Genomic DNA, 17,243 nt, shown 5'->3' on the forward strand with positions numbered 1-17,243 from the left:
AAGGTTGAATTTGCAAGGGTGCTACTTCTGTTCTCACCCGGTTTCAATCAACATAAAATGAGAGTGAATCATTTTGAAGGGAGTTTCAATCAATAAAAGAACAAAAAACCATTGGTGAAATGCCTGTTGCCGGTTCTCAAGGAAGTAAACAAATTTGACAATGTATTTGGTCTGGAGGGCCTTGTCTCCGACTATGGTCGTCATTTCTTTAGCTCTGTCCCGATGAATCTTTCCCTCCTCATCGTTCATCACCAACCTCAGTTTCTGGGCCACAGTCTCTGGTAAATGTCCCGTCTTATTCGTTCCTGGGTACTTCCATTCTTACTTCATGCTTGCCTCTCTTCCAAAAACCTAGCCACTAATCCTAGGTCGGTCAAGAAGGACATAATAACTGCACGGCTAAATTGAAATGCCTCTATCATGCACTAAGCCCCGCCCCAACCACAGTGAGTCTAGAAACCCCGACAGACCGGTGAGCTAATATCCTTAACTGCGGCCCCTATCTCGTCCAAACAATCCCATGACCTCTGGTTCGCTCCTAAAATCCTTCGAGTAGCTCAACCGAGTCCGCACCAACCGAACCACTTCGTTTTCTTAGAGCCCAATGTTGTATTTATTCCATTTTTGGTAGATTAGCATAGTCATTCTATTTGTTTTAGTCCCATAAAGGGTTTGGATCCATTTGAGCACTAGTCTCCAACCGCACACAACACCGTATTCTTGTTCTACAACCATGATTGCATCGAGGCATCAAGTAATGATCCAATGGAGGGCTCATCTTCGAAAAGTGGCGGTACATGTTTCCTCAATAATGAGAGAACATTGTTGCTTATATCTAAAAATTGATACCATAGTCTATATCTCATTTTCTTCATGACTGTTAAATTTTGTGTTTAGACTCTTGAGTCGTTGAGTCAGCTTAAACTTATAGGAAAACTAGTGATTTAAACACCCCCAAATTCAAACACCAAAACCATGATAACGGGAACATGGCTCCATGAAACTTCTTTTAGTCTTTGTTGAGTCCATAGTGATGGTGCAATAGATTACGATCAAAATACATTACATAAAACAATCATACATGAGAACACAAGAATTTACACGGTTCATTCAATATTAAGGTATATTTATGGACATAGGTAATTGCAAAAAAATTCATTAATAAAAAATGAAGTACAAAGTAAGTGATGAAAATTACTCAAACCCAAAAATTCAATTCGTACACTCAATCTCACTCTTACACTAAAAAAAAAAAAGAAAAAAAAAAATCTTTTACCCAATTCTTTAATCCTACTTCCTACACAAACAAAATAATAATAATAAAATAAACTTAAAACCTCAAAATAGCTTACTATTAGTCGTATGCGACAACTCAAGCTCACACACTCATTCTTTTCATTTGTTGCTTTTTACTTCAACGTTATCTTGAATTCTTGCCACGGATGGCTCTCCTTTTTTCAAATAAGATAATGTGTCATACTTCATTTATATGGTTAGATTTTTTCTTTAAAAAAAAATGCAATTAATGCAACTTGGTGTGACATGCTTCGGCAACAACTTTCTCTTTAACATGTTGTTAAAAAAAAAAAAAAAAAAAAAAACCTAATTGCCTTCTTAATGGGTTTAAAACTTTAAGTTACATCGGGATTCGGATCCCCACTCATTGAAAGAGAAATTGGAGATTCTCTAATTGTTAATCTTGGTCATTCAATATTATCCAACGGCTCAAAGCATATCACGTGTTCTACTAAAGTTTAAATAATAAAATATTATTAAATTTTTAAAAAGAAAATAAAAATAAAAATAATAAAAAATAAAAAAATTTAATTAAACTAATAAAAAATTTGGGGTGGCCACCCCTATGGGCCAGTTGGGGGTGGCCGAAGCCACCTCCAAAGACCAAAGCCACCCCCTAGTACTTTTTTGGGTTTGGCCCTAGGGGTGGCCGAACCACCCCCTGGGGCCATGGGGGTGGCTTCGGCCACTCCCAACCTGCCCGGCCACTCCAAATTTTTAATTAGTTTAATCAAGTTTTTTAGTATTTTTATTTTCTTTTTAAAAATTTAATAATATTTTATTATTTAAACTTTAGAGGGACACGTGGCATAAAAGATTTATTTTATTATTTTTATTTTTTTTGTTAAAAAGCTCTCTCATGTTTTTTTTTTTTAGATAAAAGATTTATTTTTCTACACAATTCCAATCGGGTTCTTAATCCTTAATAGTTTTCTCTAGTCCATGTCTCTAATGTTTGACTTAAGGTAAAAATAATAATAAGAAGAATTATTAATAGGGGTTACGAGTGAGACTGAGCTAATATTGCTGGCTAGTTCTAAGAATATCCGTTGCTTAGAGAGACACACACACACATGTGTGCGCGCACGCATATATATATATTGTGAATATTGTGAAACTCTATAGGTGGTGTTTGGCAAATAATACCGAACACTACCATACTATTCATCTAATTTTTCAAAAAAATTAACATTAAAATATTATCACTTTTTATATCACATCATTTACTTTTTATTTCACATCATTTATTTTTTACTACTATTTAAATAAAAAAATCACTAGAAAACAAAATTTTTTTACTTTTTAATATTATTTTTTTCACTTTTCTATATTAATCATTACACTCTTTTTTTTTTTTTTTTTTTCTCACCAAACAAGGCATATACATGGTTATGGGATGGGCTGATACTTGATAGCCAGCACTTGGAGGCATATCGATATTAAAATATAAAACAGCAATCATTTGTCAAATATCGAAAGGAAAAAAACAACAAAGAGGGAAATTCATGCCAACTTACATTATTGCCTTGTTTACATAACTTTTTTTTTTTTTTTGTCTTTTTGTCACCCAGTTTGAAAAAAAGATTAACCCAACGTACTCTTGTCGACATGCCTGTGGCTCCTAAGAAACTCAACAAATTTGTCAATGTATTTGGACTGGAGCTCCTTCCCTCCCATTGCGGTGCTCATTTCCTTAGCCTCGTCGCGATAAATCTTCCCCTCCTCATCCTTCATCACCAACCTCAGCGTTTGGGCCACCGAGTCACTGCTAAACGACCCGTCGTACTCATTTCTGGGCACCTCAACTCCTGCATGTCTCTCTTCCAAAAACCTTGCTATCAATCCTTGGTCACCCAAGAAGGGCAAAAGAATAAGTGCGCGTCCAAATTGAAACGCCTCCGTCACCGAACTCCAACCGCAGTGAGTCAGGAAACCCCCAACCGAGTCGTGAGCTAATATCTTCAACTGAGGCGCCCAACCCGTCCAAACAACCCCACGACCTCTCGTTCGCTCCTCGAATCCTTCCGGTAGCTCAATCCGCTTTCTTAGAGCCCAAAAGAAGGGCAACCCCGATTGCTCAAGTCCAAGAGCCAGCTCTGTGAAATCCTGTTGACTTGGTTGAATTTCACTCCCGAGTGCTATATAAACTACTGATCCTTTCTGCTGCTTGTCTAACCACTCACCAATCGTACCCCATGTGCTATCTTTGTTGTTGTCTCCACTTTCTTGCGGCGTCGAGGGAAGCAATAAGCCCACCGGAATTACAGGTATATCATAAAGCTCGCCAAGGAGCTTCAGCCACTCACCTTCCACCTCCGTGCTGGTTTTAATAGCAAAGGCCTCGGTGGCTGAGGTCACCGTCTCGATACGAAACCAATCTGAAACACCGGAAGTATTGTCTTCAAATATGCTGTCAAAAATTTTCTTCGCCTCAAAGAATCGATACGCTATTTTGGTTGGAAACTGGACCCATTTGGGAGGGACAGTGAGATCCTCTGGCTTCATTCTCCTCGACCCTGTTGTAATTCGTTTAAGGAAACACCACGTTGATGCGTTGAAAATACTGAAGAAGGCCAGGGAGATGCCTAGCCTGGAAGCAATTGGTGGTAACCAGTGAGGGGCAAAGTCGTGAATAATCCAATCAGGAGCCGAAGTTTCTAAAAAATGAGACAAAGGTTGTTGGAGACCATCGTGGGCTATCTTAAGGTAGGGGATTATGTGGTGTGGTACGTCCATGGTGGCTTCTGCGTTTTCTGGCAAGTTCTCTACGTGGGGTAAGGGAAGCTTCACGAAAGTAATCAAAGGTACTAAATCTGGTGGGATCTTGGGGAGGCGTTCAATATTTCTTGGGGTTGATATGAATGAAATACGGTGACCTTTTCGGGCTATGAGCTTGCCGAGCTCTAAAGAGGGGATCATGTGACCAAAGGCTAGCCATGGGAACATGGCTATGTGTAGCTTCTGATCAGGCTCATCAGCCATATATGGAGTTCGTGGTGGTGGGTGGCTTCTAGAGTAAAATGTTGATCTTCTCTATTCTCCGTGGATGGCTCATATATATATATATATATATATAGGGGGAGAGGGCTTGGACAGTGGTTTGATTGGTGAGTGGTGGGGGCAGTGTTATTAATTATTATACGAGAAGATTGAGCTACAAATCTACTTGTCAAACCGGACATTCCTGAGTGAAACTTTCTATATATATATGACATCACATTCGACGATCAATAAGTTGAGTTGCAAAAACATTTCCATATGTGATATTCAAACCCGGCGGCTGGTAAATTACAGGACATTCGTGTCGGCACGCATTGCCGCTCTTGTCTGTTTGTGACTTTTTTTTTTTTTTTTTTTTTTTTAATTGAATAAGGAAAGGGCTACAGGGAATGATATTTTTCACTTTTGATCCGAACGGAAGAAAAAGTGAGAGATCGTAGAAAACTAGAGACCTATCGACCTTTAATTTTCGCCTTCTCTTGTTCTCTTCCCCATCCACTTGCTATTTACTCAAAACTACAGCCGACACCTAGAAGGTTTAAACGAGCTGAACTTGAGTGGGTAGTACTTGTTTAAGCTTAGCTTGTTGAATTTTTGGTCGAACTTGAGCTTGAGCTTGACATGAAACTTATTTCATGTCCAAGTTTGGCTTTGCCAGGGTGGGTATCGAGCTTAATTGGCTTGCATTAGATTATTTAAATTTTGTATTTAAGTATATATATAAAAAAAAAAATCAAAGCAACATAATAAACAAATTTTATTAATGATACGACCATCAAGGAAACAAGGTGAATATGAGAGATCTATAGGGTGAGAGGAGAGAAATTATACCAAACAAGACATATATCCATGTCACGTAACTGCCATGACTTCAAGCACACTGTATTCACGACCTATATATATTCGTCTTCTTCCTGCCTATATTCATGTCACATACCTCTCTCTATGAACACTGTCATGATCACTGCCGCATGAAGCGGAGCTGAGTGGAAGCATGGTCACTAGGTGTAAGGAGCATAAGACATTATGTCGATTTGGGATGATTTAGCCATTAGGGTTACATTCAAATGTGAAGAGTGAAGACATGAAGAAGACGAAATGAAGAGTGAAAGTTGATTTGGAGAAAGTAAAGCAAAGCATGTGATTAATTAGAAGCGCATATCTCAGGATGATGTGTCAAAGAGAGATGAGCTCATATTAAATGGTGAAATGCAGCTGGCAACCATTAAGATGAGTGTGCGTTTTATGTGTTTCAGCATGCCTATTGAGGTCTATGTTTTATGTGTTAATTTGAATTTGTTCTATAGACTTAAGATAGAAGAGGTGTCAAACATTCTTTTCTTCCTTGTTTTTTATGTGCATTTTGGGCCATCATGTGCTGAAAAGAAGTTGATGTTGTGTTATCAAAGTGCAATCTAATAATAATAATTAAAAAAAAAAAAAAAAAAAAAGTGTAATCTTCTCTCATTTATAAGAAAAATAGCTCTAGCACTAGCAGAAGATGATGTCATTCCCTTCCTAATATTTAGAGAAAATTTTAAAAAAAAATCACAAAAATACATCCACATCAAAAGTCTTAGATGCGTGAACCAGATGCTACTTTTAAGGGGCTCTACTGGCTCACACCTTTGTGGGGTTGTGGTGACGGGCTCGCCTTCCCAGACAGTAGCTATGGCTCAAACCGGACATTCCACAGCAGGTGAGAACCCCGATGGTAACACCCAAACGGGAAAACTACACTGGTCGCCCCTTCCCACCTTTTAAATTAAATTAAATTAAATTAAAATTAAAATTAAAATTAAAAAAAAAAAAAAAAAAAAAAAAACCTACACCAAAATATATATATATATATATATACAATGTTTTCAAAAAAATACTATAGATACCAACACTAAAATGTTGAAAAGCTCTGCTGGTGCTCTTACCACATGCACAAAACTTTTCTACGAATGGGACCCACCGCAGCCGTCAATTAAAACGCGCGCACTACTTTCTTTCCAATAACACAGCTTTCTGTCAAGTCGTTTTCTTTCTTTTGTTTTTTTGTCGAAATGTTGTCACCATTTTTTCTTCCTTTAATATACCACCTACACAAAATACAAGACCTGCTAATTTCCATATTTGAAGACAGCCTTATTTTAGTTATTTAAAGAGAGATGCTAGATTTATAACCATTTTCACAAACAGAATTGCACAAGCTGACGTGGCCACGTTGGTTTGTTTTTTTAATTCTTTCTTTTCTCATTCTTTTGTTTTCTTCTTCCTTCTCTTTCTCTTTTCTCACCTTTGTCCATTTGCAGAGTGTGACGATGAGAGAGAGACGCTGAGACGCAAGGAGAGAAGAGAGAAAATTTTGGGACCGAGGGAGAGACGAACAGGCAGTGAGATAGAGAGAAGACCTAGAAAGAGAGGGAGAGGGACGGAGCTGAGAGAGCTCGTGAAGGAGCAAAGATGGCAACAGAGATGGGCGTAAGGCAAAGCAGAGTGAGATACAGGGAGAGAGTGGGATTTGAGAGAAAACAGAGATGGCGTGAGGATGGTAAGAGAGAGAGCTGGGCTGAGAGTTTCAGGGAGGAAGAAAATGAGCAGAGACAGAGGGACAGAGAGCTAGAGAGAGAGAGAGACAAGTTTCAGAAAAATGGGTTCTGCAAGGGTATAAATTGTTCCCTTTTGTTTTTAATTCTTGGTTATAGTTGCGTTTTCTTGTGTTGACCATGGATTCTTGTGAGCATTTGATTCTAGGTCTCAATTGTGGAGGATTTTTGTGTCAATTTTCTTAATCCTAACCGAATGGGTCTTAAGTTTTCGGTGTTGAATTTTTTTGGGTTTGATTTTAGAGTTACTGTTAACCCTCGAGTCTCTCTCTCATCGTCTCATACTCTCCGTCACTCTCTGCAAATGGACAAAGGCAAAATGGGAGCAGTTGAGAAAAGAGAAAGAGAAGGACGAAGAAAACAAAAGAATGAGAAAAGAAAGAATACAAAGAACAAACCAACGTGGCCACGTCAGCTCGAAAGAATAAAAAAAAAATCTAACGTGGCCACGTCAACTTGTGCAATTCTGTTTGTGAAAATAGTTGTAACTCTAGCATCTCTTATTTAAAATATATATATATTTTTTATTTTAGCTATTAATTTTTTAATACAAATTTTAATGAATTATTTATTATACTTTTTACTTTCTTTAAATATTATTTTTAACATACTGATCTAATAGTTCATTATTGATAAAATAATTAAGAAAAAAATTTATTAATTTAATTAATTAGTAGCAAATTTATCAATCATATACTCTTCATCATATCATCAAGTATAGAGCGCTAACACACCAAACATTTCAAAGAACAAGAGGCGGCGGTGATTCTCCTCATTGCGACTGTTTTATAAATTTTTTTTTTTTAAAAAAAAAATGGTTATTCCAATGTTTTTAATTATTTAAGGATGAATTATAGATGTTTTTATAATTAAAATAATTCTCTTTCGAACGTGGCTATTAAAATAAAAAAGGAAATCATAAATGGTGTATCAAGTGTAGAAAGCCCGATGGACTTAAGTATAAGAACCACGGCCCTCATATAAAAGGGGATACATGCCGGCCCACAAGTACAGCAGGGGATTAATTCCTACCACGTCACCGGATTGCTACCAGACAAAGGTCATTTTATTCCATATTAAAAGATGGTCCTACAGTAGGCCCTAGACTGTATAGAAAAAAAAAAAAAGGGATAACTTCAGAAAACCCCCCTGAAGTTCCAGCCGATTTGAAAAGACCCCCCTGAATTTTCAAAACTCTCATTTAAGCCCTCTGAACTTCCATTTTCTCTCACTTTGGACCCCTTTAACATTAAACTACGTCGTTTTGAATGTTTTATACCCATTTTACCCTTCCCCAAAACTACGTCGTTTTGTGTCCTAAAATTACCCAGCCTAAAACGACGTCGTTTTAGGCATTAATTTTTATTTTTTTAAAAAAAGAAAAAATTAAAAATTAAAAAAAAAAAAAATTTAAAAAAAAAAAAAAAAAAAGAAAAAAACTGGGGTGGCTTCAGCCACCCCCTTGGCCAAAATGGGGTGGCCGAACCACCCCATTTTTGGCCAAGGGGGTGGCTCTGCCACCCCCTGGACGGTCTGGGGGTGGCCGGACCACCTCCTTGGCCATGGGGGTGGTCCGGCCACCCCCAAAAGGGTTAAAAAAAAAAAAAAAAAAAAAAACGGGGGGGCGGGGGGGTGCATATGGGGTGGCCGGACCACCCCCAAGGGGCTGGGGGTGGTTTCGGCCACCCCATACGGCCGGTATGGGGTGGCCGAAACCACCCCAGCCCCTTGGGGGTGGTCCGGCCACCCCCAAAAACACCCCATCCCTTTTTTTTTTTTTTTTTTTTGGGGCCAAGGGGGTGGCCGGACCACCCCCTTGGCCATGGGGGTGGCTCGACCACCCCCAGATCGGCCAGTGGGTGGCTGTAGCCACCCCCTTGGCCAAAAATGGGGTGGTCCGGCCACCCCATTTTGGCCAAGGGGGTGGCTGAAGCCACCCCCGTTTTTTTTTTTTTTTTTTTTTTTTTTTTTTTTTAATTTTATTTTTTATTATATATATATTTTACTTTTTTTAATTAAAAAAAAAAAATTATGCTTAAAACGACGTCGTTTTGGGCTGGATATGTGTTGTGATTTTAGGACACAAAACGACATAGTTTTGAGGAAGGGTAAAATGGGTATAAAACATCCAAAACGACGTAGTTTAATGTTAAAGGGGTCCAAAGTGAGAGAAAACCAAAGTTCAGGGGGTCTAAGTGAGAGCTTTGGAAATTCAGGGGGGTCTTTTCAAATCGGCTGGAACTTCAGGGGGGTTTTCTAAAGTTATCCCAAAAAAAAAAAAATCGTCCGTCATTTAATACTGCATGGGCGTCGTTCTCAATCTATTGCGTAGTAGATTCACGTCGTAATTAGTCCGAGTCAGCACTCGCCATCGCAGAATATGCTTGTCTTAAATTGGAGTAATTACATTCTCAATTAGATTATTTGAGAATATTCAGTCAGTAGTTTATTTTTATTCCATTGAAAAGAGATTTTGTAAAGGACGTTTTTCTTAATCTTTTCGCTTTATTTTTAACAGTTTGTAAAAACCAGTAACTCAACCCTCGGTGAAGCCGACATGCCGGTGGTTCTCAAGAAACTCAACAAATTTGTCCGTGTATTTTGACTGGTCTCCGAGTTTGGTTGCCATTTCCTTGGCCTTGTCGTGATAAATCTTTCCCTCTTCATCCTTCATCACCAACCTCAGCTTCTGGGCCACCGAATCACTGCTAAACGACCCGTCTTGCTCATTTCTGGGCACCTCAACTCCTACCCCCCTCTCCTCCAAAAACCGAGCATTCAATCCTTGGTCCGTCAAGAAGGGAAGCAGAATAAGCGCAACACCAAATTGCAGGGCCTCTGTCACCGAACCCCAACCACAGTGAGTCAAGAAACCCCCAACCGATTCGTGAGCCAATATCCTCGACTGAGGCGCCCAATCTGTCCAGACAATCCCACGACCTTGGGTTCGCTCCACGAACCCTTCCGGTAGCTCAACTGACTTTCTTAGACCCCAAAAGAAGGGCAATTTCGACTGCTCAAGTCCAAGAGCCAACTCTGTGAAGTCCTGTTGACTCGGTCGAATTTCACTTCCGAGTGCAACATAAACCACTGATCCTTTCTCTTGCTTGTCTAACCACTCACCAGTCGTATCCCACGTGCTGTCTTCGTTGTTGTCTCCGTTTTCTTGCGCCGAAGGTGGCAATAAGCCCACTGGAATTACAGGTATATGATTATAAAGCTCTCCGAGGAGCTTTAACCACTCACCTTCCACCTCCATGCTGGTTTTAACCGCCATGACCTCGGCGCCTGAGACCACCATTTCAACACGAAACCCGTCTGAAACACCGGAAACATTGTGATCTTCGGCGTTGGCAAATATTTTCTTCGCCTCAAACAACCGATACGCTACTTTGGTTGAAAACGGGACCCACTTGGGGGGGACAGTGAAATGCTCGGCCTCCGTCCTTGTTCTTGAATAGTGAGTGTCCGATGTCTTCGTCCCTGTTGGAAAGAAACACCATGTTGCTGCGCTAGAAACACTGCAGAAGGCCCGGGAGATGCCTAGCTTGGTAGCGATTGGTGGTAACCAGTGAGGGGCAAAGTCGTAAATAATCCAATCAGGAGCTGAAGTTTTTAAAAAATGAGACGAAGGTAGTTGGAGGCCATCGTGGGCTTTCTTAAGGTGTGGGATTATGTGGTGTGGTACGTCCATTGTGGCTTCTGCGTTTTCTGGCAGGTTCTCGACGTAGGGTAAGGGCAGCTTCACGAAAGTTATGGAACGCGTTAAATCTGGTGGGATCTTCGGGAGGCGTTCGATGTTTCTTGGGGTTGATATGAATGAAATACGGTGACCCTTTCGGGCTATGAGCTTTCCGAGCTCTAAAAATGGGATCATATGACCAAAGGCTAGCCATGGGAACATGGCTATGTGTAGCTTCTGATCTGGCACATCAGCCATGGAGTTCATGGAGGTGGATTAATGTAGAGTTTATATGTTGTTATTCTCTCTTCTCTGTGCAGGGCTCGTCTATATAGGGGGAAAGCTTTGACACAATGACACTGGCCGGCTTGCGGCTTTCGTGGAAAATATATTTAGTTAGTCTTTTTTGTTTTGTGCCCGTTGTTTCCTGTATTTGTTTTCTTGTTCTCATACTTTTGGATTTGGCTTTTATATATATATATATATATATATATATATATATATATATATAAAATAAAACTGGGGACTGAGTCTTCTTATCCTTTCATTTCCTTTTGCTCAAATAATGATTCACGTACGTGGATGACCACAAAATTAAAATTTTGAAATAATGTAAATACCCTAATTAAGTTTAGAAACAAAATTTACATAAAATATTTAACATTGTTTAATATTTTCAATTTCAACCAACACAAACAACATTATTTAACATTGTTTCCAAAACCTAACATCGGCAAAACAATGCTAACTTAAATTACTGCCTTATTCCATAACTTTTTTACAACAATGCTTTACCTTTTTTTTCACTTAACCTGTAAGTAGAGAACTCAACCCTCCCTGACACGGCGGCGGTTTTCAAGCAACTCAACAAATTTGTCGATGTATGTGGACTGGAGGTTCATGTCTCCGAATATGGTGGCCATTTCCTTGGCGTTGTCTCGATAAATCTTTCCCTCTACATCCTTTACCACCAACCTCAACGTTTCGGCCACCGACTCCCTTGTAAACGAGCCGTTTTCTTCATTTCTGGGAACCTCAACTCCTGCCTCCTTCTCTTCCAAAAACCTTGCTATCAATCCTGTGTCGGTCAAGAAGGGTAGCATAATGAGTGCGCGTCCAAATTGCAATGCCTCTGTCACCGAACTCCAACCACAGTGAGTCAAGAAACCCCCAACCGATTCGTGAGCTAATATCCTCAGCTGAGGCGCCCAATCCGTCCAAACAACCCCACGACCTTGGGTTCGCTCCACGAATCCTTCCGGTAGCTCAACTGAATCCCCACCGACGGAGCCGCTTCTCTTTCTTAGAGCCCAAAAGAAGGGCAACCCCGATTGCTCAAGTCCAAGAGCCAACTCTGTGAAGTCTTGTTGAGTTGGTTGAGTTTCACTTCCGAGCGCTATATAAACCACTGATCCTTTCTCTTGCTTGTCTAACCACTCACCAATCGTACCCCATGTGCTATCTTTGTTGTTGTCTCCGATTTCTTGTGTTGAGGGTGGCAATAAGCCCACCGGAATTACAGGTACTATATCATGAAGCTCTCCTAGGAGCTTCATCCACTCACCTTCGATCTCCGTGCAGGTTTTAACAGCCAAGGCATCGGCGCCTAAGTAGATAGTCAAGAGACGAAACCAGTCCGAAACGCCGGAAGCATTTTCTTCAAAGCTTTCAAATATTTTCTTCGCCTCAAACAACCGATACGCTATTTTGGTTGGAAACGGGACCCATTTGGGAGGGACAGTGAAATCCTTGGGCTCTGTTCGGGGTTCGTGAGCGTCCGTTACACTCGATTTTGACGGTCCAAAAAAGCACAAAGATGATGCCTTGAAAATACTGAAGAAAGCCCGGGAGATGCCTAGCTTGGTAGCAATTGGTGGTAGCCAGTGAGGGGCAAAGTCGTGAATAATCCAATCAGGAGCTGAAGTTTCTAAAAAATGAGATAAAGGTTGTTGGAGGCCATCGTGGGCTTTCTTAAGGTATGGGATTATGTGGTATGGCACGTCCATGGTGGCTTCTGCGTTTTCTGGCAGGTTTTCTACATGGGGTAAGGGAAGCTTCACGAAAGTTATTGAAGGAGCTAAATTTGATGGGATCTTCGGAAGGCGTTCGATGTTTCTTGGGGTTGATATGAATGAAATACGGTGACCCTTTTGGGCTATGAGCTTGCCAAGCTCTAAAAATGGAATTAAGTGACCGAAGGCTAGCCATGGGAACATGGCTATATGAAGCTTCTTCGAATGATCAGCCATGGAGTTTATCCTATCTTCTCTCCTCTTCGTGGCTGATAATATATATCACGCACTATTATTTGTCGGTCCCATGGCAACTAGCATCCTTGGCTGTAAATGTCTGGAAAAGTAGATGATGATTTAGATAGGCTAGAGCATTTACAATTTGTCGAGTTTGGAAATTCGCGTTGAACCCCAGTTGAGGTTTTTTTTTTTTTTTTTTTTTTTTTTTTTTACACTCCAAATGAGGGATCCACCTCCACGCGGAAAATAAAAGTACCGCACACTGTTTAAAAAAAAAAAAAAAAACTGGGGGTTGAGATTTATTTAGAGCAAACGACACCGTGGAATAAAAGAGGCTAACGTTTAAGCCAAATGGCAGAAGCAAATGCTTAAGGCAGTTGAAAGAAGACAATAATATGCCCAGGAAAGAAAAAAAAAAAAAAAGACGGAAAAAATAATAATAATGGATTTTAGTCTACTTAAATATATTAATTACTTTTTATTTATATATATTTTCTTAATTTGAAACTCAACACTTGTAAATACCCTCAATACACCAAAAGACAAAAATTTAACAAAATTAAATAGAAAATTAGAAACCTCAAAGGGAGAGAGGGAGAAAACATTCAATTTGTCTTTAATGAAGTTCCACAAGCATCCATGTAGAAATTAAAGTGCTGTGAAAATGTGGAGGGTGAAGGAGTTGCCAGAATGCCATGGTCAGGAACAGTAGTGAGTGGATTTTGAATTTCCACTCACTACTGTTCCTGACCTGAAATTTCCCCAGCTAAAAAAATGCCATCTGATGTACCAACAAAGATCAGATTGTGAACATTAATATTCATTCAATATGAACAAATCAGTTTGCTTTTGGAATCTTTGGGAAGATAAAATTGTGATTCTCATGAAATATTCTCAGTTTTTTTTAAAAAACGAAAAATCATTATTTAAAAAAAAAATTAAAACAAGAGGATGGGAAATGGATTTAATTGCCAAACGTTTCTTATTAATTACATTATTTTCAACTTTAACCAACACAAAGAACATTATTTAACATTAATTGTTTCCAAACCCCAACATCGGCAAAACAAGAAGGCAAATTCATGCTAACTTAAATTACTGCCTTATTTCATAACTTTTTACAACAATGCTTTTTTCTTGGGTAAAACTAAAATTGTTTTGACAGCGTATGATAGCAACATAAACTAAGTACTAAGTACTAAGTATTAAAGGAAATCCAGGAAGAGAAAAAATAGCAATTAAGCAAACAAAAAAAAAACTTTAATGACTTAATTTAATTGATAGTTCAAACATAATAGAAAAATAATAAAGAGTAGATGCATTTATATAGATTAAGCACCTTCTAAATTAATAAAGAAAAGAAAAAACAAACCTAAATAAAAAAGGAAAAACAAATCTTAATAGAAAAAAGAAAATAAATCTTAAGAAAAAAAAAAATTCAAAAATAAGAACTAAATTATTGTTCTAATACATCCATAGACGAGAACTCAACCCTCCTTGACACGGCCGCGATTTTCAAGAAACTCAACAAATTTGTCGATGTACGTGGAGTGGAGGTCCTTGCCTCCGATGATGGTGGCCATTTCCTTGGCGTTGTCCCGATAAATCTTTCCCTCCACATCCTCTATCACGAACCTCAACGTTTTGGCCACCGACTCCCTTGTAAACGAGCCGTTTTCTTCATTTCTGGGCACCTCAACTCCTGTTTGCTTCTCTTCCAAAAACCTTGCTACCAATCCTTGGTCCGTCAAGAAGGGCAGAAGAATAAGTGCGCGTCCAAATTGCAATGCCTCCGTCACTGAACCCCAACCGCAGTGAGTCAAGAAACCCCCGACTGAGTCGTGAGCTAATATCTTCAACTGAGGCGCCCAACCCGTCCAAACAAACCCACGACCTCTCGTTCGCTCCTCGAATCCTTCCGGTAGTTCAATTTTCTTTCTTAGAGCCCAAAAGAAGGGCAACCCTGATTGCTCAAATCCAAGAGCCAGCTCTGTGAAATCTTGTTGAGTTGGTTGAATTTCACTCCCCAGTGCTATAAAAACCACTGATCCTTTCTCTTGCTTGTCTAACCACTCAACAATCGTACCCCATGTGCTATCTTTGTTGCTGTCTCCGCTTTCTTGCGCCGGGGGTGGCAATAAGCCCACTGGGATTACAGGTATATCATGAAGCTCTCCCAGGAGCTCCAGCCACTCACCTTCTATCTCCGTGCAGGTTTTAATAGCCAAGGCATCGGCGCCTAAGTAGATAGTCAAGAGACGAAACCAGTCCGAAACACCGGAAGCATTTTCATCAAAGTTTTCAAAAATTTTCTTCGCCTCAAACAACCGATACGCTATTTTGGTTGGAAACGGGACCCATTTGGGAGGGACGGTGAAATCCTTGGCCTCTGTTCGGGGTTCTTGAGCGTTCGTTACACTCGACTTTGACGGTCCTAAAATGCACAAAAATGATGCGTTGAAAATACTAAAGAAAGCCCGGGAGATGCCTAGCTTGGTAGCAATTGGTGGTAGCCAGTGAGGGGCAAAGTCGTGAATAATCCAATCAGGAGCTGATGTTTCTAAAAATTGAGATAAAGGTTGTTGGAGGCCATCGTGGGCTTTCTTAAGGTATGGGATTATGTGGTATGGCACGTCCATGGTAGCTTCTGCGTTTTCTGGCAGGTTTTCTACATGGGGTAAGGGAAGCTTCACGAAAGTTATTGAAGGAGCTAAATTTGATGGGATCTTCGGAAGGCGTTCAATGTTTCTTGGGGTTGATATGAATGAAATACGGTGACCCTTTTGGGCTATGAGCTTGCCAAGCTCTAAAAATGGAATTAAGTGACCGAAGGCTAGCCATGGGAACATGGCTATATGAAGCTTCTTCGAATCACCCATGGAGTTCATGGTTATGGCCTTCTGAGTTTCTCCTATCTGCGTGGCTGAGTACTATTACTTACAATAATAATATTACCATGACTATATTTGTCGGCCACATACTCAGGATCAGAATCTCCTCCCATTGGTGGGAAAATTAGGCCCCGTTTGCCAACAGCCCAGAGGGGCCGAAACTACGCTAGCCTCTTGGGGGTGGTCCGGCCACCTCCAAATGCACCAAATCTCTTTTTTTTTTGGGCCAAGGAGGTGGCCAGACCACCCCCTTGGCCATGGGAGTGGTTCGGGTGGCCAGACCACCCCCTTGGCCATGGGGGTGGTTCGACCACCCCCAGATTGGCTAGGGGGTGGCTCCTTGGCCAAAAATGGGGTGGCTAGAACCACCCCATCTTTCTCCTCCTTTTTTCTTTTTTTTTTTTCTCTAATATTTTGCTTTAAAAAAAAAATTAATATTAAAAAATACACTTTTGCTGCACCTGTCAGATGGCACTGTAGCTGAAACATTACCGTTTCAGCTACAGTGCCGGCCCCGGCTGTTGGCAAACGGGGCCTTAGAGTTTCTCTAATCCTAAATTTCGGCCATTCAATCTCATCTAATGGCCGACAAAATTATAGGTATCCCATTAAAATTAAAATAATAAAATATTATTTAATTTTTAAAAAGAAAATAATAAAAAATTAAAATTAATTAATAAAAAGTTAAAATCAAATAATAAAAAAATGGGGTGGCCGGTCACCCCAGGTTAGCCTTCAGCCACCCTAGACCAGATGGTCCTTGGGGGTGGTTCAGCCACCTCCAATTAGGGCCAATAAAAATTTGAAACTTTTTTGATTTGGACATTAGGCCACCCCCAATCGGCCCTTGGGGGTTGTTCGACCACTCCCAAGGGTCCAAATAAAAAAAAAAATTAAATTAAATTAAATTGTTTTGGCCCGAGCCACCCCGAAGGGCCATGGGGTGGCCGAAGCCGTCCCTAGGCTAAACTAGGTTGGCCGGCCACCCCAGTTTTTTTATTATTTGATTTTAACTTTTTATTAATTTTACTTTTATTTTATTTTAAAAATTTAAATAATATTTTATTATTTTAATTTTAAAAGGACACGTATCATTTTGGAGGTCATTAGGGGTTGTTCGACCACTCACAAGGGTCCAAATAAAAAAATAAATAAAAAAATAAATTTTTTTGGCCCTTGCCACCCCCAAGAGCCATGGGGTGGCCAAAGCCGCCCCTAGGCCGGCCACCCCAGTTTTTTTATTATTTAATTTTAACTTTTCATTAATAGATTTTAATAAGATACATGTTATTTTGTAGGCCATTGAATGAGATTGAATTTCCAATTTACAATTGGAGAAACTACAATTATACCCCGGAGGGGATCCGGATCCAAGGCTGACAGTTGGGATAATTGGAGCCCAGCCTTGGCAGTTAATGTTTGGAAGAGTACTACATGATGATTTAAAAAGCCTTTACAATTTGTCAAATTTGGAAATTCGCGTTGAACCCCAAATGAGGTTTTTTTTTTTTCTCTTTTTTTACACTCC

At 39.8% G+C, this 17,243-nt stretch overlaps 2 protein-coding genes and 2 pseudogenes across 2 annotated transcripts; all 4 read right to left on the minus strand.

The window, feature by feature from the left end:
* Positions 1 to 2,578: 2,578 nt before the first annotated feature.
* On the minus strand, positions 2,579 to 4,350 carry LOC132170763 (putative UDP-rhamnose:rhamnosyltransferase 1). The gene has a single exon (XM_059581861.2). The coding sequence runs from the start codon at positions 4,276 to 4,278 to the stop codon at positions 2,881 to 2,883; it is 1,398 nt and encodes a 465-aa protein (XP_059437844.2). The 5' UTR covers positions 4,279 to 4,350; the 3' UTR covers positions 2,579 to 2,880.
* Positions 4,351 to 9,396: 5,046 nt separating this feature from the next.
* Positions 9,397 to 11,071, minus strand: LOC132184866 (putative UDP-rhamnose:rhamnosyltransferase 1 pseudogene; annotated as a pseudogene).
* Positions 11,072 to 11,197: 126 nt separating this feature from the next.
* LOC132184358 (putative UDP-rhamnose:rhamnosyltransferase 1) lies at positions 11,198 to 12,942 on the minus strand. Its single transcript, XM_059597969.2, has one exon. The coding sequence runs from the start codon at positions 12,819 to 12,821 to the stop codon at positions 11,400 to 11,402; it is 1,422 nt and encodes a 473-aa protein (XP_059453952.2). The 5' UTR covers positions 12,822 to 12,942; the 3' UTR covers positions 11,198 to 11,399.
* Positions 12,943 to 14,217: 1,275 nt separating this feature from the next.
* Positions 14,218 to 15,712, minus strand: LOC132184960 (putative UDP-rhamnose:rhamnosyltransferase 1 pseudogene; annotated as a pseudogene).
* Between the last annotated feature and the right edge of the window lie 1,531 nt (positions 15,713 to 17,243).

The sequence above is a fragment of the Corylus avellana genome, chromosome 1, assembly GCF_965113065.1.
Source record: "Corylus avellana chromosome 1, dhCorAvel1.hap1.2, whole genome shotgun sequence".
NCBI classification, from domain to species: Eukaryota; Viridiplantae; Streptophyta; class Magnoliopsida; order Fagales; family Betulaceae; genus Corylus; species Corylus avellana.